A 27,936-nucleotide genomic window follows, 5' to 3' on the forward strand; every position below is an offset into this window, starting at 1 on the left:
ACATAACTGAGGTTTTAACTCGGTGGCCTCGTGGTCACCGTTCGAAGAGGCCACTTCTACGCATGCGCGAACCTAAATGTGTCTTCACAGGGAACCCAGCAGCAACAACAACAATGAGGCTTTCTGTTTAAATTAACAGCTATTCCAAATGCTTAGTATATTTACTCTACTCTGCAAAAATACAGCAAGAAATCTAGTACACAGCTGTAAATATATTTCTGATTTATACCATGCCATAGGAAATACAGCCAACCACCAGAAAATAGGAAAGCTGTTGAATACTCGACGATATTACACTTAGCCTTTCCACTGTGGGCTGGATTAATTGGGTTGGCCGCTGTATTTTCTACGGCTTGGTATAAAATAGTTATGCAACACTATCTCGTGGGATACGATGGAATATCCCACTTGTCACTTGTATTTTCTTGGTATGCAAACTCGCTTAAACACTTGTGTGTAAACAGAGAAATTGAAACGTGGGATTTTCCATGGTACACCATTCGAAAGCGTTGCATAACCAGTACATGTTTTCCTGAATAAAAGTTTGAAAAAAATTATGCCATGGCTGTGATTTCACTCACATCCTCCGCCTGTATACTAGTCAGGGCTTAAACCACAACATCATTCGAACAATAACGCTCGCATCAGTTGTGGCACTAACAGAGGTGATTGGAGCGGCTTCCTCATGAGCCTTCAGGAATATTTCTTTCTCGATGATGACGTAATGAACCTATAATTACGGAACTTGTAAGAGAACTTGCTAAAGAACTTATAGCGTAGAACTGAGAATTGATAACTACGTTCAGTTTGTATCCCATCTAAGGGCACGACGTTAGGTGAACTACAATCCCGGCCAAACGTAGTTTGGACACTTGAGCTGTATCAGCTACCTCTATCCCCCCTAATCAATGTTGAAAAATATCGCGTTTTTTCCAACAAAAAGGGAAAAAATTACCTGATTATCAACATTGAAAGTGGGGGAAGGAGAGAACTTGCTTCGTGTTCCAACTTTTTTGTCTGGGATTGTAGTTACAAGGAATCATTTACGAGGGATCCGAACACTTTTTAAATGGTTGTGTAAGAATCTTATTAACTAGAACAAACAATTCTCCGAGGCCAGCCTATCAGGGAGAAGTTTTGACAAAGTACTGGGTTCTTTCTCGTGTATAAAAGTCAAGACCAAACAAATCCTTTGTTTTTTTGCGAGCTTAATGAAATAATTCCAACCAAGTTCATTTTTTTTCTACAATGGAAATTTTGGGTTAGTCTAAAAATCAGTTTCAAACTAAATGCTGTCTTCTAAAAACCTAAATTTCGAAGCCAAAATAAATCATCGCAGCACTAATTTTAATGAGTTATGGGAGTAACTGTTACAATGTCCATACAGACAGTCAGTACTGTCTTCCACACTATTATTATTATCTCCTACACGACCAAATCTTCAACGTTTGCGTACAACTGCTTGTCATACATTTCCATGTTGATCAACCTCTGCGGAGAAGAAAATATGACAAGAGTAATCGGTTATTTGATACGTTTGTCCGTGTTACCTTACCACACCTTACTTACGTATATGGAAGGAAAGTATCTGATTTTTTCTCATTTGCTAAGCTCTAGCAAATACCAACAGACTTGTCGATAACCAAAACATTCATTTGGCTTGCAAGGGGTCTTGCAACTTTTACCGTGCAAGTATGAAATAGTTCGTCACGGTAATTGTTTCTTATTTGCATCATGCATAATATAATGCAACCCGAATGAGAGGTACTTTCCGGCAGTTTTGTAGGTTTAACCCGAAATTTCCTCGCATCCCCGTTGAATTTTAGTATATTCCAGTGGAGGTTCGAGCCCTTGAACTGAGGGGAGGTGGGGGGAGGGGTGTTTTGCTCGGCCTGACGGCTTTTCCTCCCTTTGTAATTGTTTCCTTTTTTACCCAAAATAAAAGGCGGACTCCCCCCTCCCCCCCCCCCGGCCCCTCCCCTCGATCCGCCACTGGATTCTAAAAGACAAAAATTATCCGTGAAAAAAACTATTTCCAGGTCTTACTAAGAGCTGTGATCAATACCTTCACCTGGTTTCTTAAGCGTGTTGTCATCAACAAACGGAAACGGCAGCCGTCTGGACTGGTTCACTATAACTCCTGATAAACATCCCCAGTACTGTTTTATAACTGAAATTAATTTTGACAATTGAAAATCAATCCCCCAGCAGCTTACCTTGTGTTGGTTTTCCATTTCTTTGAGTTCATTCCTCAGTTCAGTAAATGTTGGTCTTTCATCTGGGTTTTCTTGCCAGCATTTCGTCATTATTCCATATCTAAAAATTGAATAAACTAAGAAGTCATGTTACTTCCGTTCGGAGGCGTGGTGGCCTAATGCTGATTAGTAGTGGTCAGTGTTTGAGCCATGACTCCGGCCTTTAAGGTTTTTTGTATTGTTGAAATTTTGGACCGAGGGGAAAAACGGGCCGGGTGGATAAACTTAAATGGATTAACATCTCTTTCAGGGGAACGGGGAAAAGACAAAGAGGGAAGGGGACGGGGGGCGATGGTGCTGACATTTTAGTTAGGCTTCTTGGTGAACTAGATAATCCAGGGTAATAATTTCTTAAAACTAGTATTCATTTAGTATCTCATGTCATCTCGTCTCCTCGCCGGCAGGCACCTAAGGACTAATTCTATTAAATAGCTGAACTCAAGTAACTACAACAACTAGTTTCATGTTCAACGACAATAATGTTGACATAAAAGGTAAAAAGAAGAGCTGGTTACAATTTTTCACTCAGGTGTTGTGGCTTCGACATTCTGTGTCCTAGCTGTAGCCAATGTACAATTTTTCTGGCATCCACTTGTGGATATGGTGAGCCCCCTGGAAGGGAACATATTTTAGAAAAGACATCAAGATCTCGATCCCTTCCAAAATAAACAGAATCTCAAAATTGTAACTATTTCTGCAGCAATTTAGGTAGAGTGGTTGCTACTAAAAAAGTCATTAAGTATCCTCTCGCAATGACAGGCCACACGGGATAACAAAACACAAATTAGAAAAGAATATTGAAAACAGAATATAACAAATTATGCCGGAATGCTATTTGAGAGAGAGAGGAGGCAGACCAGTTAGCCATCTTACAAACTTCGTCGTAGAGTTGAACTCAAATCTATGGTAATGAAACTCCAGCTAGGGTCAGAAAAGAACTTGAACCCGGACGTTCTAGCTTTCAAGTGCAATACCCCAACAGAGCTAAGCCACCAAATTGACTGTAACCTCCTTTATTACATATATTTCTGCGTCTTTTAACAACACGCAAAGTTCAAACCTTATAACTGAGGATAGTGTTTTTGGCTGGGTCAATCATAATTACGAGCACCACTAACAAACTTTGAAAAAAAAGAAGTGAACAATATGGATCGAAAGCTACCACTCACAACCCACAGATATGACTTTTGAAAACATTGAAGTTAGCTTCTGTGTCCTGAAAGGGCCGCTAAGATAACTGTCGATAGCGAAGTACGTGACCGTTAATTGAGCAGATGTCGAGTGTTATGGAAAGGGACAGTAAACAAACTACGAAGGTACAAGCCGCTACCTAGCTTACCTATGGTGAAAATCTCGTAAAGGAGAACTCCATAACTCCACCTGTTAGACAAATAAGTGTTTAAATAAAAGTTATGATATGGCAAAAATAAACCTTTTTACTTAAAAATAATAGCATTGGAAGTTCTTGGGCTTGTTTCCTGAATGCTATTACACTACTGCCCTTCTAAGGGATGATGTTATAAATAGTAGTACTATTTTGCAGGTTGTGCATACGTATGACAAGTTTTAGAAGAACTTTCTCTTATGTCTTAGGCAAAAAAAATCCTTGTTTACATATAAATAATTACAACAAACAATCCTTGGAGCCCAAAATCCTTGAGGAATTCACCAATACCAGTCTGGCCCCAGTTGTTCTAAGACCGGATAACGCTATCCACCGGATAAATTGCTATCCAGTGGATAAGTGTCGACAACACCGCGGTACCCCCTGGATAGTAAATTATCAGCTGGATAGTGTTATTCACCTTTCAGACTACCCGAGACATGTCCAATCAGTTAACATTAAAGTATATATTTTCTGTCTTATCATGGAACAGTATGAGAAGTTGTTATTATAAGTCGAGTAAAGTAATATGGTCATCCTGAGATAAGCCATTGTATGAGAAATATTTACATCTGTAACGTTGAATCACGGTACATGTACTAACACATCGCTTTTTGTTGAATATGTCCCATAAAGCAGTGCTTCCAATGCAGTCCACTTAACAGGGAGACGCCCCTGGAGAAAGAACAGAACTTTTGTAGCTCACAAAGCAGACGAGAAGGTCTGTATTGTGGTTTGATACATGAGTTAGTAGTTGCTTACCCCATTATTTGGTATAACTATAAAATTTCGCAACTCCTCGGAATAGTCCCTGTGATTAGTCTCTTGAAGAGTTTGCACGAGAGAACTAGTTCCAGGGACTGGTCCCTTGTACTGTTTGCATTAGGGGACTTATTGCACAAAATATTCGAGAAAAATGTATTATTCTTAACTTTTTTGGCTTTCAAAAGCGAGACGGGAATTATTAAAATAAGTGTGGCAATGAAATATATCAGGCAAACAAAAATTGTAAATTAACCATCGTAGCGAGATAGTGAAACTAACATTTCGAGCGCTACCCCTTCGTCAGAGCAAAGTGCACTTTGGGAAAGTTAATAAAAACCTGATTTGTTGTTAAATTATTTTCATTCGGTCGCAGGGACTTGTCCCGCGAACAGTTCACACGAAGGGTTTTGAAGAGACAGGTCTCTGGGACTTATTCCTACATCTTGTCTCTTGCCTTTGATTTTCGTTCGTAAATGTTGTCTTCTTGAACATCTCTGGCCATTCCAAAGTCTGTCACTTTACACATTTCTCTTTCAGCAACCAACACATTACGAGCCGCAAGGTCTCGGTGAATAATCTAAAACAGAGGGTTATTAGTGACATTTGGAAGCACCGGACTCAACAAAATGAATCAAATACATTAAATATTAGTATAATTTGCTGAGGTGAATATAAGAACTGGACATTCTGATTGGTCGAAAAACTCATCATAAGACGCTATGTTCACCCCGCTAGAGATTGTTTACTATTCGTTACTATATTTGAAAGGATGGAGAATTTTCAAAATGACCGCTGTCGCTCTTGAACCAAAAACCTTTTCAAGAACTCGTATTGAAGGCTTTTAAGAATCGTAAACGCAGTGGTTGCGTTGATCGCCAGCCGGTCAGATCCATTGACCGAAATTTATTTTTCTTAAAACTAAAGCTACTCATTTTTAGGCGCTGATGACAACTGTGATTGAAGTCAACAACAATAAAACAAAGGTAACGGATGAATTTATTTTTCGTAGTGTTTCGCTCGTTCGTTTTACTGCCAAACTCGATGAGTAAATTGATTGACAATCGATGTACATGTAAGCCTAATTATTAAAACTACGGCTGCATAGCATGACGAGATTCATGCGATTCTGAAATTCGCAGCAGGGTATGGGTTCTAATTTCCGGTGGGTTGTGTTACGAGATCGAAAATTCTGTCATCGCTGTGTAGTTTGCGGTAATCGACCTGTCACGCATCTCACCGCAAGAAGAAAGAAGAAGACCAGACAAGAAATAGTCATGCAATGCGAATGGTTAATTATTATGACAGCGATAATAACATTTAAGATTGAGCGCCGGAGAGAATGGTCGTATGTGAACTATTATCTGCTACTATTATTCACGAATGTTCGGATACTACGCAAACCGGACGCAATTTCGAGTGAATTGTCTTACAGACCGAATCCTATAACTACCGTAACAAGAACAGTTTATCCATGGTATTGTTGAAGTTTGCACCGACCTTACCAAATCGATCACATTTGGCGCCAAGGTCGATGGACCTCGATGGTTTGGCTCGGAAAGGAAAAGGTATACGGTCGGTTTCCACTAGTTCTGGCATTCTTGCTAACCCAATTCGACGGTAAAAATCTACAAGGCGATAAATGATCGTTTCAGTGGAGTTCAAAACAATCAAACTTTGATAAATTCCCTTCCAATCGATGAAATGGCGGGAACTAGTGAGATTTCCGCCTACTTGCTCGAGACGCCGTCACCTTCACCAGAAAATAAAAAGCGTGTTCAAGCCCTGCAATGTCGAAGCAAGTCTGGCTAAACAACCGTTGGAAGCCTTGAAAGAGTTCGAAAAATGCTAAATGGTCCTAGGATCGATCCTCGGCTAAAAATGAAGTGAGTGTAAGTCCTCATTGCATCACAGCGAGTAAGTCTATTGTTGTCATTGTCACTAAAACATAAGTGTCACAGTGAGTGTAGTTTCAAACACTACGTAATGGCTAAATTAAGCATTTTTTGCCCTGCCTATTCAAGGTTACACATCTATTGAATTTTGACCACTATATACACTTAAAAATATTTTAAATGTTCATTTTACTACTAATTGATTACTAATTTATTATTAAAATATTACTAAACTTGAGAATTTAATTTTGATTTGGCACCAAATATTGTTAAGCCTCATCCCTGAAGCAAGAGAGCAGCTTAGCCTCTCTATGCTGTGGTTCTGTGAGAATTTATTCTCCGGGTGTTTCATATGGAACTAACCGTCAAGCTTATTTAAATATACTTTCATGCATAATTTTGAGGATTTAAATTTTAATTGTGTTGACACCTAAATGATATTGTTTTGGCTTAATCCCTGAAGCAGCAGAGCAGCTTAGCCTCTTTAGGCTGTGGTTCTGTGAGAATTTATTCTCCGGGTGTTTCATTGGGAAGAAAAAGTCAGGCTTACTGAAATTAAACATTAATACATAATTTTTGATCAGTGATTTAAATCTTAATTGTTTCGATACCAAAACAATATTGTTTAGCTTAATCCCTGAAGCAGCAGAGCAGCTTAGCCTCTTTAGGCTGTGGTTCTGTGAGAATTTATTCTCCGGGTGTTTCATTGGGAACTAAGAGTCAAGCTCATTTAAATATACTTTCGTGCATAAAGTTGAGGATTTAAATCTTACAGTAATTGTATTTACACCCAAATGATATTGTTTGGCTCAATCCCTGAAGCAGCAGAGCAGCTTAGCCTCTTTAGGCTGTGGTTCTGTGAGAATTTATTCTCCGGGTGTTTCATTGGGAACTAACAGTCAAGCTCATTTTAATATATTTTAATGCTTTTGAGGATTTAAATCTTAAATTATTTTATTGACACCCAAATGATATTGTTTGGCTCAATCCCTGAAGCAGCAGAGCAGCTTAGCCTCTTTAGGCTGTGGTTCTGTGAGAATTCATTCTCCGGGTGTTTCTTTGGGAACTAACAGTCAAGCTTATTTAAATATACTTTCATGCATAATTTTGAGGTTTTAAATCTTAATTGTATTGACACCCAAATGACATTGTTTGGCTTAATCCCTGAAGCAGCAGAGCAGCTTAGCCTCTTTAGGCTGTGGTTCTGTGAGAATTTATTCTTCGGGTGTTTCATTGCGAACTAACAGTCAAGCTCATTAAATTATACTTTCATGCATAATTTTGAGGATTTAAATCTTAATAGTTTGCCTGGAATTAATAATGAAATACAGTTGTCATTATTAAATATGATTTATCTGAGCTGAGCTGAAGAAAAATCCAGGAAACTGAGAGATTAGTGTACCATTAGTCCCTTTAATATCTTTTATGCTGTCTGACGATGTACTTTTCCAACATAGAGTCCCACAGTTAGTATCCATAAGTGAAAGTGTCCAACACGGGACACCATAATTTATTAGTTCGCAACACTCCCAAGTTTCTCTACCTTGCCCTTCTCACCAATTATTATTTCAGAGAGTGAAGAGAGGCTTGCTTTGTAGTAGTGCTTTGTAGTCTTTTTCTTTGTAGCTTCCAGGGCTCACAGTTGAGGAGACGACCCTTTTCTCGTTCGAGTGCAAGCGACTTAAAGGGATACGAGGCTTAACAGTTTCTCTTTTTTCTTATATCATCACACGCAAGTCGCGCTTTTTGCTCACCTCGCGCTTGACCATGTTGACTGTCTCTTTGCCAGGATAATTTAAAAGTTCTACATTTCTCGGCCCTGGTAATTAGAACGTGATGGTGTCAACTCATTGTGCGGCAATTTTCTAAAAATTTGCGGCACAATTTAAGTACTTAAAAGTACTTACCGGGAGCATTGGGATTGTGCGTAAAGCCGATTCCCTCCGCTATTTATGTCAGCCGTTCCAAATACTGCAGATCACGCTCTTTTAGAAGGCGAGGATGAACTTTCGGAGCTGTTTTGTTTGGTAACGAAAACTCAGTTCTGCTTGGTGTATCATTTCCAGGTTGCTTTGTGTCGAAATGTTTCTCTAATGACTTCCTTATTTTAGATTCCTTTTAACAAAGGGGACATGTCACGTAGATCTAAGAACAAGTAGAGCCAAACTTATGATTTCGTCACTTCTCCAAACGAAAATCTCTTGCTGTCGAAACTAAGAAACTCCGTACAAATCTTCGCACCAGAGATCTTAACTGGTAAAAGGGGACTGAGCCGTAGGAGCAGTATTTACCGCTTTAGAAAGGTTTGTAATGTCCATTAAGTGATCAGTCTATCCAGAGTTCCGGCCAGATTTAAAGGCTATTGTTTAAATTTGTGAATAGAATAGTACGCCGTTATACTTAGTAAAAATACGTGTTGAAATTCTTGTGCTTACTTTATTTCGAGCGGTTCGTGTGCCATATTTTGCGAGTTGTTTTGAATGGAAAGAAGCGATTGCAAAAAAACTCACTCCTGACCAATCAAACATTAATTGAACACCGAATTTCATTCCTGCGATGCCCAAGGACACCGTGTTGTTTTGTTTACAGCGAAGAAGCGTCCTCTATTAACAAATACATTTACCGGCATCTGAAGCGGCAGGTTTTTCAATTTATCCGCTGAATAATCTCTGTGTTTTGTCTTTGCAGATAAATAAGAAAAATGAAAATGTCTGTTTGCGCCCTTGTTTTTTAGCCTGTATTCATTCGATCAACTTGACGGGTTCGTGTTTCTGTCGTCAGATCGCGGTCTGATTAAATTGATTTCTTAACACGTCTCTTGCGAAGAGGCGTCAAGGAATTTCATTCCCACTGTTAAGCTACGTGTCGAATAAACTAGGACCCCTGCCGATGTTCTACGGTTCAACCGTAGAACATTGGCAGGGGTCCATGATTTCAGATCCTCGTGAATCTCGTAGTGGTATGCACACGAACAATTGCGTCTGTATTTTTATTTTTTAGTCTGTTATTTTGTAGTCCTTGATATTCATCTCTGAAAATTAAACTAAAACAATTATTCGCTCAGGCTCAAATGAACATTGGTGAATATTCACCTCGACTTCGTGTCGGTAAATATTCACCAATATTAACTTCGCCTTTGGCGAATAATTGTTATATACTTGCCAATTACTAGCGTACGAGCATTTCGACGTTAAACTCTATGTGTATGTATATTAGATCAACAGGTAGTACACAACAACAAAAAACTGATTTACAAGTTTTGTACAAACTGCCTTGTTTAATCGTTATAACATTATATAATGATATTAACAAAAAGAAAGTAAACTATTATATATCAAAAAAAAAAAAAAAGAAAGGAGTCGATAGAAACTGGCCTGAGATTACGAAAGTACAAATTTGGGTACAATGTGACTTTTTTCACACTACACATGTAGAAACATGCCCACTATACAGTAGACGACCAGAGTGACTACAGAGAAAGGATATGCCAGGACATGACATTACATGACATTACACGACACGACATGACATGTGTATATTTCCTTTAAATGATTTGTCACCAGCACTTCCTATAATCAGGACGATCATATCGTTTTGGGCAAATCTTTTTACCATCTGGATGGCATTGTACGTAACGTTCACATGACGATATTACCATGACGATAGCTTCCTTACAGCCGAGTCACAGTACAAGGTCACAGCATGGCGCCGTGGAGACCGTTATGGTTAGTGGCCTCCATCAATAACGTGCAAATCCGCAATATATCAATAAAGGCGCAACAATTAAAGGTTTAATAACTCAGTACGTTACGTACTCGTTTCGATGACAAATAAGACATTCCATCAGCGATTTGCCAAGCAAACTTCATTAGCCGTTGTGACGTCAGACTTGTCTTTGGTTTTATATCCAGATCTTTGTAATAAGTGTCATTCAGTCCACGGCTCTTTCTCAGGTATCCCAGCAGGTCTCCAAATGGAACATACTCTATAAGCACTAACAAAGGCTCTGAGAAGAAAAGAGACACTGCTGATGTTAAACAATAATGGGGTCGCATTTTGACAACTATAACGAAAGTATCAACGCATTCGTAAATTCATCTAGTTGACTCAACAACAAGAAGGGAAAGCTCATTGAATAGAGTCGAGAGATATTTCAAATCAACACAGTTTCTTTAATGGTTTTAGCCCAAAACTTACCAGATTTAGTGACGCATCCCAGGAGTTTGATGACATGTGGATGAGGCTTGAGCTGTTTCATTATTTCAAGTTCTGATAACAAGTCTGCCTTGTCTGTCTCGGGCGCATTCTCTGTAACATAATTCCAAATGAGATTCTTAAAACTCAATAATTATGATTTATACATTGACGCTTTGCAGGTGCCGACCTACTAATATGACAAAGCTTTCGGGAAAGAAAAAAAAAACCCTCATTACTTCAACAATAACCCAAAACAACCTTGTTCCTTTCCCTTTAATTGATCTGGAAAACAAAGTTGAAAGTAATTGACAGATCAGTGTGAAATCAATGATATCACGATATCACACAAACCATATTGCTGTGACAGAATACTAACATCAAATCAAATGAGTATTTTAAAGTCTACCTAGAGTCCAAGCTAGAAATGGACGATTAGAAAGTCCGTAACATATTCTGCACTGTTTTACCAACATTTTTAAAGCATTTTACACCTCTTAACATTTTAACAGCCACTAGGCTCTTCCCAGGCCGTCCTCGAATATTTAGTGCTGTTCCCTTGGCAACCTGACCAAACGCGCCTTTACCAATCATCTTCTTTAAAGTCACGTGTTGTCTAGGAACCTCCCAGGAGCGTGTGGATGGATGAAGAGGTGCGTATTGGCTGCTTTGTGAAGCGTTTGCTGAAACATTATTCCCTGTGTCTTCTGATACTTTTGGTAATCGAGAAGCCTGATCCAGTGAAGTATATTGGCTTTGATGGGAAACTTCAAAACTTTGAATCCTGGCGGGATCTTCGTCCGGTCGAATGTCATCCATTTCAACTTGAGTCTAATGAGCGAAAAAGTATGAACACACATTTTCCGTTTAAACATTACTTTTCCTGAAAACGAGATGTAAGTTGAGCCGAGTCAACTGCAAAACCCAATTCAGACCAGAGCCCCTTCCAACGCTTAAAACTTTAAAAGCACTAAAGCAATGGACTTCAAATATGACGACTTGGCCCAACCATGTCTAAAATGCATCTGGAAAAAAATATGAATCACACTTCATTAGTCAAGGATCTTGATGTTTCCATAGCAGCCGTATTCCCACAGACATGTTTTTCTAATTTTGAATTTCTCTGTCATAGTTAACAATTATTCACGAAGTGGAGGTAAATGTCCACCACTTTCACCGACACTGAGGTGAACAATTGTTTTAGTATATAACACACAAGCTGAATAACTAGCGGACCAAAGGGTCACTTTATTTGTTTAAGAGTAACTTTATTTGAAACGGGAAGCCATTTTGTTTCTCTTCGGCTGCTCGGAGGTGAATAGTACTTGGCTAATCACCTCCGAGCTAGCCAATCAGCGTTCGCGAAAAGTACTATTCACTTGTGTGGTATATACTAATTAAATTTATTAACCTTTTTGATATTCTAAGCTTCCTCTGTCGGTTTTTGACTATTTGTGACAATATACTGTACGCACGATGGCTCAAAGATGGCGTCTGTTCAGATATAATAACGTCATTTTACGTCATATGACATCCTCTCTGTATGGTTTAGACGTGCTGCAAATCCTGCAAGTTCCATTGCCATAGTTTTAATGCTCTATGAGTGACAGGTTGATAGCCTCAATATACCACCCACCCATCAAAGGGTTAATTGCAGTCAAATGAAAGGCTGCTCATGTAATACCAGGAGCCATAATCGGGGACGGAGACCATAAGCGCGCGCCATTTCTAGTATTGGGGCTTTCCCCAAGATATGGGACAATTTTTCTATTTTTAGCACAAATTGCGCCATCGCCTGCGGCACACGCGCGTACATGCTGCGAGGATTTTTGCGGATATCTCGCGGGGAAAATGGCGTCCGAAAGTCCCCAAATTTATCGTGTTTTTGGCCCACAACTCAACGCGTTTAGGTCTGTTTGAATTTTGCGTAAGTCTTTTCGTCGTAAGCTGCTCCAGTTTGAGTGAAGTAAGACAGTTTCGAATTTAGGTATGTTCCGCCTTAAGCTTATATATATCGCTGACCAAGTTGTGCTCCGATGCTTTTTTTGCATGAGCTGTACGTTACTCCACTTTAAATTTTACATATGTTGAAGATTAACAGCTTTTCCATGACACAGCAAAAAACTAGCTGGATATATTTAAATATAGCAGAGTTTCAAGACTTCATAGTTTCCTAGCTCCTGTTGCCACACGCTTGCGAGGAATTTGCCAGTCTATCGCGACCGAAAAGTAAAACAAAATAATTGCTAGTTCGAGTTTCGCCTCACTTGTAAGCAACGCTTGATGTTTCATCAAGGACCAATAACTTTACGTCCGTAGATACTGCTCAGTTTTATTTGTGTAAAAATCCACTAAATTATCTGTTGTCGATGAATGAGAGCACCCGCCGATGTAATGTGTGTTTTGTACAGTAAACATGACAGATTGTACTTCCGCCGCACTTTCGTGTGAAAACGTACATCGAACTCAAATAATAACTCTATAGTTTTGAAACGTGTTTAAGATTGACAAATGTTTGAGAACATGTTAAAAGCTAAGCTGAAAATATGTGAATAAAGCAGAAATAATCAGCAAAGTTACGATGACGCTTTCTTTAATCAACTTCAAATAATGATTTCGATTTTGTTGATCAAGTTACCAAAACTCCTTGTCTATTTTCATTTTCGCAGTGTAAAATTTCACTCTCTTGAAGAAACACACATGATGCTAGTAGCCGTTTTGCGTTCGTGAAATTTGTTGCAGCATCTCAGCACAAAAGATAACGAAACAAATCTTTGTCAAGATTTGTTGACAATTGAAAACATCGATTCGGACTTGAAAGTGCACGAGCTCCACTGTGCAAATGACTACTTGTACGCGTCAGGCTTTCCTTTAAAAAGCTTTTGCAAACTCGCTTAACAGGTGGAAACAACGAGAAACCATCAAAACAGGTTTTGGTTATGATTAAGCATTGTCTGAGAAACTCACAAATTAACTCGATACCATAGTAGAGAGTCAGTTTCTTGTTATATTCCTAAGTCAGAACAAACGCAGAAGCATACGCGTAAGTTTGCAACTAGCGCGAGCAGATCTTATTATTCATTCCCAGTGCGAGATTGAAGTCTTGTTTTCGACCCTGAAAAACCCACCTTTTCTGTTAGCTCAGAGCATAAAACTACATATAAGCGCCCTGGTTCTTAGTCCCTGCCTTATTCCCTGCCATTGCTGTGAAAAATATGCAAGAGAATCTCTCAACTCTCACCATGTGATCACGCAACGTGACAACATCCACGCGGGAGCCCCCGACATGTGCGTGGATCCGCGCGGATATATGACGTCAGGATGGCGCAATTTGTTCTAAAAATAGAAAAATTGTCCCATATCATAGGTGCGCGCGGATCCCAAGACTTACGGTCTCCGTCCCCGATTATGGCTCCTGGTAATACTTTATATTGACAACTTGAATTTTCTGTTACGTAGAGACCTACATGTATTGTGCCTCTTTCCTCATTAGATGCCGCTCGATTTACCCTAAGATAAAAATAACCAACAAATTAGTCTTCTTATGAAGAAAATCCACATTTAAATACGCATCCGGGGACTGGTAGCTCAGTTTGCAGTATAAGGCCCTTCAAAATACATTCTTATGAATTCGTCCCAGATCGCAACCCAAGATCTTTAAGTTTGAGAATTTAATTTATATGTAAGGGGCTAGATTTAGCGTTTTAAACGTATAAAGTGTGTTAACTTGTGAAATGAAAGGCTTCATTACTCCAAAAGTACAAACAACTTTTGAACGGGCTCGGAGTTTTATGCTCCTCTCCGTTAATGGGCTGCAAGTCTATCGCAGGGCTCTCTCTCAACATTCTATTCGCCAATACCTACTTATGGTCCTGGGCGGAGAGAGGCACTGTGAGAGTAATGCGTCTTGCCCAAGAACACAACACTTTAACCCTGGCAGGGCTAGAAGCGAGACTGCTCGACCTGGATCCAGCACACTAAACACCAAGCCACCATAGTTGTTTCTTCATTGAAGTGGCACATTTCAAACAGCAAAATTATGAAGCGGAATCAGCGTTAAGACCTAAGTAATGAAATAAGCGAACACAAATGCGCTGCTCTAACAGACTTACCTATGCCTTGTTGCAGTCCCTGAAAGGGGAAAAATGATATGATTAACATTATAATCAAGTTGGTAGGAGAAAGGATGGAGAAATGGATGAGACTTCTCATTTCTCCTTTCTAAATGAAGAGACAAAACAGAACTTAACTGATGCCAGAGGTCTCTGAACATGGCATTATGGGCCACATTGGGTGTTAGTGTTGCAAGGAATGCTCATGAATGATTTAAAAGGCGTAAAAACTTTAAAAAGAGGAAAGAAAACCACAAGACTTCCCGTACCTGACATTAACGCTTAGTGTCTCAGTTGCCTGGTTCAGTTATAACTGTTTTAGCAGTTACATCATATTTACATCCTATACAGTAGAAGCTGAAAGTGGGAGGTTTAGCAGAGACAGGCAGCGTATTAACAAGTGAAGTAGCCTGGAAGTCACTGTTAACAGGTATTCAGAATATCTAGAATATTGCTTACCTTTCTTGTGAAGCCATAAGATGTAGACAACAAGAGCAATGATTATTATAACAAGGATACCGATCACAACTCCCAATACGGTGCAGCTGCAGGCACAATCCCCGCACGCTTGAACTGTTAATATATTATGATAAAAAAACGTCATCAGATCTCTTTCAAACCAAACGTATTTCGCATGCTTGTGTTAAGCAAGACAAATATGTCTTACTGTCTGTCTGTCTGTCTGTCTGTCTGTCTGTCTTTCAGTCTCTCTGTCTGTTTGTCTGGGTGTCTGCCTGGCTGGCTGGCTTGATGGCTTGCTCCCCGAACCTGCCTTTCCATCATTCTGTCCTTTTTTCCACCAATCCTTCTTTCTGTTTGTCTGTACATAATTGTTTTAAGCGAGACTTACAAGGTATAGCAAGGTATAGCAAGGTATTTAGTTCCCTTTGGTGCTGATCAACTTTGGCAAGCACAAAATCATGTGAACTTAAACGTATCAATTTCCTGGTGCTCGTCACTTTTTGTAAGGGTCAGTAGATATCTTCAAAGTACATCATAGATGAAGCTGGTGTAATATAAGGGTGCCATCATTATCTGATCTCAATTTTGAAGATTTTTACATATATCCGACTTGCTGACCGAATTGTAAAATAAAGTTAACAATAAAATAAAAGCATCGCCACGTGGCTACTTAATAATTAGCTAAGGCGTCTGATAAACAGATCACATTACTTTAACAAATTCACACAGGACAAAATGTCATAATATGTTGTGGTAACATACCGTCAGATGAGCTGGTAGATGTTGTGGCCATGATGGATGTGTCTCGTGTGCCTGTTATGGCACTCACACTAAAATCTGCAAACCTTCCACCGTTAGCAGCGTCGCGAAGTATAAAGAGTACCTCGCTTTCTCTTACAGTTGAACTGAACCTCAGGGCCAGATCAGTAATTACACTTCCACACCTTGGAAGAAGAAGGGAAAACATAAGTACAAACTTATCTGGTGATCAAACTAAACGGGAAATTATGTTACTTCATAAATTTTCAGATAGTAGAATCTCACACAAAACGAAGCATTTTAACAAATAAAGTGGACTTATTTTTAATTGACCTTAAACATGTCCCAGTGGATAACCAAATAAGTATGTAACCCGTTCGATTTACTGGCCTTAGCCAGTCACCACTGTATCACCGAATGTGTAAGATAGTCGATAACTTTTCGGAAGCTTTCGGAGAAATCGTACGAAGCTAGGCCGAAAATACATCGAGAATTGCTTGAGTTCCTAATGAAAATAACTGCTTTTACAGTTTAGTATTGGTTCCTTTTTATTGAATTTCACATTAGGAGTGAAAAAATGCGAGTTAACTACCAGAAACATAGCGCTACGGAGCGTTACGAAATTTCTACAATCTACAGCCGCTGACCTCACGTAGTCAAAACGTAGAACATTTTAGACTCGTTTTCCCACGTTCTTCGAGACGAGCCGAAAAAACGTCCGAAAGTTTTCCACCCAAAATGTTAGTCTAAAAGAAAATTTTGGAAGTTTAAGAAATCAATCTGAAGCTGATTGAATACCTGATACTTTTCAGTTGCACACTTTCATAGCCCAGTTTACCAACAAATATCTCGTCTATCTGAAGGAAACATTTTAAATGAACTATTGTTAATATTTATTTTGTACATTTTTAAAAGGGCTTATTCAATGAACATGTTCAACACAAATTACCAGGGACAAATGATTAGATTAAATAACACGTTCTGCTAAAAACTGCTAAAAGTGCTGCCAAGACAGATAACTTAATCTGTAACATAACTTATCGTAACAAAGCACAACATCGACAACGTCGTCCCTTCGTTTCTTTAATTAACAGTGTCCTGTTCACTACACAGTATTTCAACTATTTCGAAAATATGATTTCCATCAATCCATTCCATCAATTTGTCCAACTGATAATGTTCATTTGTGTGTCAACTTGTTGTTCTGCCTGCCCAGCTGCCGCCTAGCCTGTATGACAATTCACAGGCCCATTCACTACGTATTAACGGTCTTGAACCTCGCTTTTTCCTAAGGGTGACAGCATTACAAGGTTTGGACCTACAAGTGTCTTACATAAACAAGGTAGCTACCGTTTTGCTGAGTTTCTCCCATAGTTGACTGTATTCCCCATCAGCGCACTCTTCATTCGTGATAACCAGGGTCACGTTAATTACATCACTTGCTATGACTAATAAAACAACAGTCAGCGTGAGAAACTGTACCTTTCGTGTACAACCAAATACATACATACAACTTTAGACCCACAGGTCAGTCCAAGCACAGGACCGTAGCTAGTAACAGGAAAACGGAGGCACTTGCCTCAGTCATTTTTTTCGTTTCTGTTGTTGTTGTTGTTGTACTTTCTCAATCCAGCTTACCATTCAGCTATCAAAACATATATGCACTAAAATAAACAGCTAACAAGCAATTTTTGTCTTTTCTATAACTATAAAAGGAAATTGAGTTCTTAATTTGCTGAAGCTGGCAATACTTTGATTTGATAATATATTTTAAAAAGATATTGAGTATTTTCAGCTCCCAAACCTTGCAATGAATGCAATTTATAGCTTGTTTGTAACTTACACCACGCTGCATATTTTAAACGTGTAACCAATTTGAAAAAGGATGGTTCTTGTGTGTCATTGGGAGATCAAGAAGGTCCACGTCAACTATTGTAAGAAGCAAACATTCGTTGCGCTGGCCAAGTGCATGTAACAAAATAAAGGTCAAAGGGAGCAAGAGGAGAGGACAGGATAATAATAATTAAAAAGTACATGTAACAATGTTTTATTGAAAGCTAATGATCATTAAAGATGGAAAGCCATTGGTATGCAAGTAGTTTTGTTCTTACTAACTTACAAAGAAAGGTATTTCTTTTATCACTGCCCAGGTTATTTGCCACTTTGCAGGTGAACGTGTAGGCACTTTTGTCACTGGCTTGAAAATGTAGCACGCTCTTCTGACACACACTTTGCTGTGGATCACATGGAGTCCAAGTATAAGTCGGCTGGGGATTTCCTTCTGCTTGACAGTCAAGAGACACACTTTGATGTGCTGCAACTTCATGTTCACTTACAAGTTTAACAATCTTGGCAGGATCTACAAGATTAATAAAAGAGGCTAAGAATATGAAAAAAAACTAACTCTAACTATGGTTACAGCGGCCTTACAGCTTTTCCAGCAGTCCGCTTAGGGGGGCCAGTCTTAAATGAGTGATAGCCTTTATTTGGCACGCAAATATATATATAAAATAGCCTCCGTTTGGCGCAAAAATATGCTCCGATTTTTTGTCCGCGGATACTATCTGTTCTGCAGGGCGGAGAAGCGAACAATCTGCTAAGAGCGAAGCTCGAGGAAAACTGTGAGCTTCCAGAAACAGTTAATGTCCAAGGGAGGCTCCCAAGTAAAGACCCCTCAAAGAAGCTTAAAAAATGTCCGTTTCAGTACAAGTCAAGTGTATGTATCATTAGCAACGGTCCGAAAGTAACAACGGTCGAAAGGTAGTGACTGAGAAATTACTCGTCTTTTTATTAAACAAGAAGAAAATAGGTTGTATCCAGAGAACCCAAGTATTCACAACTCTGAAAATCGTTGAGATATTTTCGTTGATTTATGCTATTTTGTGATAGTTTCGCTCTTTTCCTTCCCTCTGATTAAATGCTGCTTGTGGTCAAATGTCAAAACTACAATGTATTGAGAATCCGTAGAAACAGAATTGAAAGATTGCAAGGCGATTTTTTACAGGGTGTTTTACTTCAGGGACCTCTTGCACGTACATGTAAAGTTTGTAACATAAGTTTTTCGAAAAAAGGTTTATCAAAAGTTGTAGAGAGCCCCAATTGGAGGCAGATAAATCAGTTACATTAAATATATGAACTGTGATTGGTTGAATTTTAAACCAGGGTGCACTCTTCCTGTTAATAAACAATGTTTCGGACACGTAAAATACTTACGTGTTACATTCACTTTAACTTGGTAGCCAACTGGATTTCCAAATCCATTGTAAGCTGTACAGCGGTATGTCCCAGAGGCAGTTCTGCTGATGTTTGGAAAATCCCAAGTTGCACCCTGATGCAGTACTTCACCATTACTACCATCCTGCAGCACTCTGGTCCAGGTGATGTTTGGTGTTGGTTTACCAGTTGCTTCACATAGTAACTGAATGTTCGAGTCTTCACGTACAGTCGAGTCAGGACTTACATTAGTAAGGCTCGCTGGAACTGATAAAAGCATGTACACAGTGAAGGTTTACTCTTACATGTAAGTAATCTCAAGACAAAGACATGCATATGTTTGATCCTTCGAGCAAAGTCTGGTCACGAACATTAGTTACCCTGGCAGAAACCGATGATGATGATGATGATGATGATGATGATAATAATAATAAAAATAATGTAATAATATAATTACGCACAGTAACGTATCTCTGGCGCTCGGACAGGTCTTGATGCTTTGCCAGGTATTACACCGCTGAAGAATTCCTGTTGGTGTTTTCAACTAGAGTCTTTTAACAAGGTAGATAGGAGTGGGGGATGCCCTATATTTCAAAGTACAGAACAGAATATGAAGTCTGACGTGAGCGTAAATGCGAATGCAAGCGAAACAGCGACGGATCAAGAACTGCTTAGAGTAGGGATGGGTGGGGAGAATTATTGCTCTAAACAGGACGGAGGACGTGCCTTCTGGCCTTTCCCTTAGGTCCATTAGTAATTGCAAAATTGTTTACGCCTAAAGATTTCTTAAGGTCACCTGCACCGAGATTTTTGTGAAACTTTGCCTATTGATTGTTTATATTATAGGAACTTAAATTTTGAAATAAAAATGAGGGGTCCCCATGTTCGTTTACGAGCAACAGCATCTTGTTTATACCCATATAAATCCTTATAATAGCACCATGATTGTAGTCACAATTGCTTGCCAAATTCACGTTTTCGACGATTGCTTTTTGTTCTACACTGAGAATTGGTCGATATTTATTTCACACAGAGAAATTTATTACTCAATTCAAAACAACAGAAAACCATATTCGTTTGCGAGAAAATGACGATTTACCTCTATGGCGAGGTCCAGCTGTAAACAAAAAGCCGCCATTTTTTAATGCGCGCGCGCTAGTCACACGTGAAATTATGTGCAGTAGGGATGCGCAATGCAATACTGTGGATAAATCACGACAGGTTTCTGCCTGGGAACTCGGTTTTCGAGCAGTCATTTAGTTGTGGCGAGCACTGCTACTTTATAAGTAAAATCTACCCTTGGGGAAAAGTGTAACTGTAAAAAAAACTTACAGTACAATAAACGAGAAACAGTGACAACCAGAGAATATTAATATAACTAGAAGTAATCAAAGATTATGAGAGTGCGTTCGACGCTGTCACTTAATTAAGTATATATAAATGATTTCACTGGCTGACTTTTAACCTCTGTCTATTGCTAAAATCAACGTTTTTCTTCAACAACCGCGGTTTTATACAGACAGATTTATCATAGTGTCAAAGTCCACCATTTGTTGACACGTTGCGTGACAGCGCAAGTTTCCGTAGACTCACAAGTTTAATAGAACGAAAATATTTACATTTATAGCCTTCAAATTTCGTGCTAAATATTCTCACATTAACTGGTAATGTTTGAACGTAAAAGCTAATTTGTAAAAGTAAATTTTACGTACATTATTCTAACCTGGAAGCTCAAATGTAAGCAAACATTTGCAATCGTGTGCTCGTTTATCGTCAGCGTAAACAAACTCCGTGCGACTAATTCGCGTATCCTGTTCCCCTGATGAATATGGTAGACAGTATTTAAATAATTTGCCGTTCCTTGGTTCAGGCTCACTCTTATGGATCTTGCCCTCAGAGCACTTTTCCACCGATTCCAAACAATATTCAACCGGATAAGGACTGAGCTATCTACGTGTCTGTCGCGACTGGAAATAATCAACTAATGCTATCAAAATATAGCTTTTCCCACTGTTAACATCCGGAAAGCTAAGGCGTTTCAAAGTCGTGTTCGTTTTGAAACAAATAACTCAAACAAGGACAATTCCATCAGATTTCGACAAATGCCAACGTCGAGGCGTTTAAATTCACCTAAATCCAACGCTGAGAGCACAATTGAATACTTACAGCTTCCAAATTACAGTGTAAATGTCCACAAAAACCCGCACTTGAACGAAACAAAGACCCGCACTCGAAAGAAATGTACAGCACATGGTTTGGCCAGTTTGTTCGTGACCTGATCAGTCCTGCGGGAACATTTCCAATGCTAGTTATTAGAAGAGACGATTTTGAATGGCTAGTACCTAGGTGCATTTTTCTTTTTGCTCGATTGTGGCAATATTCAAATAACAACGAAATTTGAGCGTAATTTGCGGCTAATCAAAATTTTCTATTTCAACGGCTAGCAATAACACTGTTCCCACATGACTGGTTCGATCACTAGCAACGCAGACTGTTTTCTTCACCACTAGGCATTGATCGTTGTAATGTATAACCTGGCGGTTACATTTTTAATTGCTTTCTTGATTAATAAGTGATTGATAACGTTGAAATAGTAGTCACGCGAGTCACTCGAGTATTGTAACTAGCGTGACTTTCCTCTAAAGTTTAAACTCGAATCTCTTGTTAACCAAAAAAGCAAATAAATCCTTAGCCGCCAGCTTTGAGCGGCAAAACAAAACATACTAGAGAAAGATACTTGTAACTAAAACAATGTTTACACGCATGGATAACCAGGATTTTGGGGCCAAAATTATTCCGGCACATTTTTGAGTCTCGCTAGCGGCTCGCCTCAAAAGTGTGCCGGAATAATTTCATCCCCAAAACCCTGGTTATCCATGTGTGGGTCCGTCTTGAGAGTGGCCCTAGAATCATATATCAATTGAACATGCCTGCAGTAGTATAAAGCAACCATGGCCGCGTCAAGTTTTTCTGATGTGTTAGAGAAATTTTATGGCCCTTAGTATCTCGGGAGAAGAGAACGCGAGGCTCCGATCACCCTTAACACCCATCAGAGATTCTTACTTCCATATGGTAAGAACCAGCTTCGGCGAATGGCTCCATACATGGAAAATGGTAGTTTTAGAATCCAACGGAGACCTTCTGAAATTCGCAGAAAAAGTTAAACCGAAATTCGAAAAAGTGGTTAAGAAAGAAATCACTTGACGTTAAGGTTTCGATAAATAGAGGCGTCCGAAAAGAAGAAATGAAATATTTTTTCAAACAGAGAGAGCCAGCGATTTTTAATAGAAACAATGTGGCGACAGTAAGCGACGTATTTCACCGCACAATAGATGAATTTAAAGGCGAAATAGAAGCATGGTCGCAGAGAGGCTCAGGCTAGGTGGTGGAACGCATCTTGGAAGGGTACGTCAACGTCGCCCGATACGAAACATTCCGCGGAGGCAGCTACAATCCGCTCCCCCCAAAGCTGAAAAACAAAAAAGGGATCATCAACGTCCAAAACCGAGACAACCAGTGTTTGAGATGGGCGCTACGTGCGGCGTTATATGCACCAATGGATGGGAAAAAAGTGAAAAGAACGTCAAGCTACTGACAGAAGACAGGTTCAATTTCACAGGAATAGATTTCCCAACGCCCGTATGACGGATAAAAAAGCTAGAAAAGCAAAACCCGAACCTGGCAATAAACGTGTTTGGCTGGGAAAAAGAGCGCGTTGTTGTCTACAGGTTCAGTGAAAAAGAGGGAAGCGTTCCGAGGATAAACTTGATGCTTATACAGGACAAAGAAAAATCTCATTACAGATATGTGAGAAGGCTGAGCGCGCTGTTGCATTGCCTGCACGGCTACATGACGGCAGAGCTGATGGAAAGGCACAAACCCGAATGCATGGGGCACCTGAAACGCGCCACAAGGACAGAGCTGCCCAAAGAGGGCGAAAACAAGGTTAAATGTAAGAACCACTACAAGCAGATGGAAGCGCCGTTCGTGGTGTACGCAGACTTCGAATCGCTGATAAGGAAGATTCACGGCTGCGCAAAAAAGGACCAGGCAACGGCCAAAACAGAGCTCCACGAGCCCTGCGGCTTTTCATACATAACCGTGAGAAGCGACGGCCAGACGCACGACCCGTACTTGTACTGCGGGGAAGACGTGGTGTACAAGTTTTTGGAGAGCCTTCAGTACCACGTAAAGTTAATAAGGGCTGAGCTAGCTGACAAAAAGCCCATCGTGATGGCGCCAGAAGACTGGCAAAAATTTAACAGCGCGACGGAATGCCACATCTGCAACGAAAGCCTGGTGAAGGCGGGCTTCCGCGACGCGTTCGACGCGTACGACCCCAACACGGGCAAGTACTGCGGCCAAAGCCACAAAAGATGCTATTACAACGCGATAAGAGGGTTCGTGGGCCCAAAAAGAAACAGGCCAAAGGCCCCGACAGCGAAGCCTGCATATTTTGCAGAAAGCCGCTGATGGTAAACAACCATAGAGACGCGGTAAAAGACCACTCCCACATAACAAGAAAATACCGGGGCGCCGCTCACAGCGCTTGTAACCTGAAGCTCTGCATAAAGCCCCGAACGGCGCCGATCCCGGTGGTCTTCCACAACCTGAAGGGCTACGGCGGCCAGCTGCTGATGCAGGCCATGGCGCGGGTTGGGGGAGAAATAAGCTGCATTCCGAACAACACGGAGAAATACGTTTCCTTTTCGCTTTGGAACCTGAGGTTCATCGACAGCCTGAAGTTCATGATGAGCAGCCTAGACGCGCTGGTAACCGGCAGCGCGCCAGAAGACATGAAAATAACAGAAAAATCTTGCCAAGAAGATAGCAAGAGGAAGCTGCTCTTGAAAAAAGGGATCTACCCACACGAGTACATGGACAGCCTCGAAAGGTTCGCCGAGACAGAGCTCCCACCCCAAGAAGAGTTCTTTTCGAAGCTGTCCGGTAAAGGTATAAGCGACGAAGAGTACGACCACGCGAAGAAGGTCTGGGCCGAGTTCGGCAACTACCACGACCGCTACGTGAAAACCGACGTCGTGTTCGAAAACTTCCTAAAAGTCTGCATGGAAAAGTACGGGCTGGACCCGGCTCATTATTACACAGCCCCAGGCCTGAGCTGGGATGCACTGCTGAAAATGACCGACGTCGAGCTGGAGCTCTTGACAGACCTAGGCATGCACTTGTTCATCGAAAAGGGCATGCGGGGCGGCATCGATGGCGAGCAAGCAGTACGCGAGGACGAACAACCCGCGGGCGGCCGACTAGGACCCAAGCAAGCCGAACAAATAAATCACGTACCTGGACGCGAACGACCCGTACGGCTGGCCCATGAGCCTGCCGCTGGCCAAAGGAGGCTTCAAGTAGAAGAGGGTGATGCCGACCGAAGAGCAAATCCTGAAGCTGAAAGAAAACCCGCGGATAGGGTGGATCTTGGAGGTGGACTTGGAGTACTCGGAGGAGCTCCACGAAGCCCACAACAGCTACCCGCTTGCGCCAGAGAAAAAGGCGGTCTGGGTGGGGCAGATGTCAGAATACCAAGAAAGATGATGCGCGACCTGGGGCTAGATTTCCCGAATTTCCAGCATCTGTGCGATTTCTTCTATAGTTTTTGTTTCATCAGCTGTAAGCTCCGCCATTTAGTTATCGTTTTCTTTTTTAATTCGAAAATTTAATCTCGTACGGGTGGCGAAGAGAGAAAACAAGGTGGGAGAGCTTTCTCTCTTTCAGCCTCGCAATCAGCTGCTTGAGGGCATCTTGCAAAAGCTTTTTCGCATATTCTTCAAAAATCGCCTTCGTGGTCTTGGCGGAAAGTGTGTAAAACAGAACGATGCTAGAGAGCTGCTGGGTCAGCACCCACACGCTGATTTGCGCGTGGCGGGCAGAAAAGCCGAGTTTCGCGAGCTCGCGGGTGCACCCTTTCACGTCTTTGGAGGCCGCGCAGTCATCAAGGATTATCAGCGTTTTGATGCCTACAAAATACATACTTATGACTCTCAACCAAAATTCAACCCTGTGCTACTCGCAGATGATAACGAACAGCCGCGGATCTCTTTCAGCGAAGCGGAAAAGCGTCTTGTTATGAGCGAACGTCGGGCATGTGAGCGCGGCGTAATCGAATTTGCCACGAAAAGGGCCACAGAGCTGGTTCACGAGGAACGCGTTTTGCCTGAGTTAGTCGGGCCCACGATGAGCGCGTTGAAGGGGATGTTGCCGGGGTCCATTTTATTTTTCAGATTTCTTTCCAATCAATACTGCATAGATTCCAGCTGCCTTCCAAGGATGCGTAACTGGGCGTCGGAGATCACGAAGATATGGCAATTCACTTCGCCCGATCCGGTGGTATTCCGCTCGATTTCCAGCTGGACGCCGTCGGTGGTGTTCACAAGCCGCGTGCCGCTGCCTTGCGTCGTTTGGTCGGCCATGGAGCGCAGGCCGATAAACAGCCCGAAACGGTTGCCGGTGTAGAACTTTTCCAGCGTCATGTGTTCGGTTTTGCTTTTTTCTTTGACTAAGAAGCGACTGGCCTCTTTCCACATGTCCTTGCTTGCGATGCCTTCGTTGTACAGCATTTTCGGCGAGCCGTTTATGGTGACGCTAACTTTGGTGATGTCAGGAAAGATGTATTTTTCCGAGTCTCGGGTGCCTGCTGTATAGGGCTCCACGAAAAGCAAGAGGATCCCTTTCATGGACCGTCTCTGAGCGTCGACTTTAATATCCGGACGCGAATCCGTGCCTTTTTTGAAGGAAACGATTTTGTGGCGCATCACGTGGTCATAAGCGAAATCTTTGCCGGCCTCATACAATCTGAGCGCCTCGGACCCGAGAAACTTACTGCGTATCACTTCGTACTCGAGCTGGATATTTTTCAGTTTGTATTTCAGCTTGGTGGGGTCCGAGCCTTTGACCACCTGTGATGCAGGGGCGAGCGTCACTTCGAAAACGAGGTCATTGTACAAGGCCCGGGGATAGAAAACGCCGTGGTCGGTCAAGATCTGGTGGTCTAGCCTGATGTAGTATTTGCTTCCGAAGATCTCGTTGAGCTTGGTTTCAGCGGGGTCGCTTGCCTTGTCCCCGGCTTTTGAGCAATTTTTCGCTCTGTAACCCCTTCTGCACCATGTTGTCGCGTTTTTCGACCGGTAGGAACAGGTCTTTTGTAGATATCCTAACCAACCGTTCCTTGCAGGATGGTGCCATGAAACTTCACGATCATCTTGTCAACCAGCGCCCGTGTAACGTTCTGAACGACGTGGTTATTGGCATGTCCACCCTGCAGGTCGATTTCAAAGCGCAGCGCCAGCGAGCGGGGCACCAGCACCTCGTTTTCTACCAGCTTGGGCACCGAAACGTACAGGGTGTTGCCGGGGTCGGCTTCGGTGGGATTGAAGGTTATCCGTTTGATGGCGCGAGGCGCCTTCACGGCCCCCAAAGATTTCGCCGTATATGTTGGAAGCATCACGTCTGGGATTTCACCCGGGATTTTGACATCATCGGTGAACATCGTATAATCAGCAGAGATTATTTTCTAATTTAAAAAGAACACAATTGAAATATATTGCAACGGCGACAGGAGGGCGGCGAATTTGGTTACGATGAACCGGACCTTGACTATCACATTGACCACGATTATAACGATGAGGAGGAACAAGAGGTCAACAGAACACAACCCTTTCAGCTAGGCGCGGCGTCCACTCCCTACCAATGCGGTGAAGAAATCGAAATGCAAACGGGGAAACACGAGCAGAGCGGCCTGCCTGACATTTCTTATGATGAAGAAACCCCTTTGCTTAGAAGAGCCGGGTCAATCGCCGACCTGCAAAACGAAAGCGTTTTGAGGCAAAACTCATAATGACTGTAGACCGGTTAAAAGCGAATTCCCCAAAAGACAACATGAAAAAAATGTCAATCCGAAGAGGGACCGGAAAAAAACGAGGGCAAAATTGTTGCTATGGGGAAGGGAATAGAAGAGTACAAGATTCTAAAAGATGACGGGTCAGGCTTCATGAAAAGCTTTTTAGACAAATTTGAAGATTTACTTGGGCCTAGAGCAGAAGAAATCATAGCTGAAGATCGCGACGCCATCCGAGAACAATGCCAAAGACTGACAGAAGCTGAAAATCAATTAAAAGAGGCAGAGGACCTCGCCGCAGAAAGAGAAAAAGAAGAACTTCAAATTAAACGCAAGAGCTTCGGAAAAAAACCGAGCAAACACAGGCCTGGATCGATGCTCCTCAATCAGAACAGGGCACCAATCTTGAAAATGAAGCTGAAATCCAAAGGCGAAAGATTTTTTTAAAAAAATAATCAAAACGATTTTGAAAAAGCAAAAAAAAAGAAGTGTCCGCGCTTGAAAACAAGTAAAAAACAAAGAAAAAGCCCAGGCAAAAGTCGACAGTCTAAAATCAAGCCTCGCGTTGAAAGAAAAGGAACAGAAATGTCTTAGAAGAAAGGTTAAACAGCACCAAGCCTTTGGACGATTTGAAAGAGCAAGAAAGCGAGCTGCAGCGCCAAAACGAAGAAGACCAGGTGGTCATCCAAGATAAAAAAAAACACCACGCCCTCCACCAGAGAAGCCGCAGAGGCAAAGATTGAAGAATGAAACGAGGAGCTCGCGCGTTTGCAAACTCAAATTGAGGAACGAGAAAGGGCGCGCCCTCTCGCTGAAAGAATCGGAGAAATTTTCAAAAAATATAGATTAACGGTTACGTCCGTCCTGTTGGCAGCCGGCATCACGATCGGAGCTGTCATGGGCACGGTTACTAATACTTCGACAGCCGCCGGCAAAGCACTGGGAAACGGTCTTAGAGAAATAAGCTCAAAGCTTGGGTCTATGCTACCCGGTCTGATCGGCCAGGTCGCGAGCTTTCTTTTCAAAACCACGGGGCAGGTGGTCAGCTATC

The 27,936-nt window shown here is 41.4% G+C and overlaps 1 protein-coding gene and 1 pseudogene across 1 annotated transcript in view; one reads left to right on the forward strand and one right to left on the reverse strand.

Annotated features, from left to right (window-relative positions):
- Positions 1-984: 984 nt before the first annotated feature.
- The window catches only part of LOC145492561 (uncharacterized), a 68,778-nt gene continuing 41,826 nt past the window's right edge, over positions 985-27,936 (reverse strand). The window contains exons 3-19 of the mRNA XM_081472005.1: positions 19,037-19,303; positions 17,943-18,182; positions 17,174-17,271; positions 16,622-16,680; positions 15,827-16,008; positions 15,062-15,175; positions 14,603-14,621; positions 13,958-14,000; positions 10,985-11,321; positions 10,494-10,604; positions 10,112-10,302; positions 4,859-4,981; positions 4,244-4,314; positions 3,595-3,635; positions 2,771-2,867; positions 2,217-2,316; positions 985-1,491 (exon numbers count right to left, since the gene is read on the reverse strand). Coding sequence (XP_081328131.1) covers positions 1,426-1,491; positions 2,217-2,316; positions 2,771-2,867; positions 3,595-3,635; positions 4,244-4,314; positions 4,859-4,981; positions 10,112-10,302; positions 10,494-10,604; positions 10,985-11,321; positions 13,958-14,000; positions 14,603-14,621; positions 15,062-15,175; positions 15,827-16,008; positions 16,622-16,680; positions 17,174-17,271; positions 17,943-18,182; positions 19,037-19,303 — 2,159 coding nt within the window. The 3' untranslated portion in view covers positions 985-1,425. The remainder of the gene's footprint in view (positions 1,492-2,216; positions 2,317-2,770; positions 2,868-3,594; positions 3,636-4,243; positions 4,315-4,858; positions 4,982-10,111; positions 10,303-10,493; positions 10,605-10,984; positions 11,322-13,957; positions 14,001-14,602; positions 14,622-15,061; positions 15,176-15,826; positions 16,009-16,621; positions 16,681-17,173; positions 17,272-17,942; positions 18,183-19,036; positions 19,304-27,936) is intronic.
- Positions 22,028-23,509, forward strand: LOC145492696 (uncharacterized; annotated as a pseudogene).

Source organism: Orbicella franksi, chromosome 7, assembly GCF_964199315.1.
Source record: "Orbicella franksi chromosome 7, jaOrbFran1.1, whole genome shotgun sequence".
Taxonomy (NCBI): domain Eukaryota; kingdom Metazoa; phylum Cnidaria; class Anthozoa; order Scleractinia; family Merulinidae; genus Orbicella; species Orbicella franksi.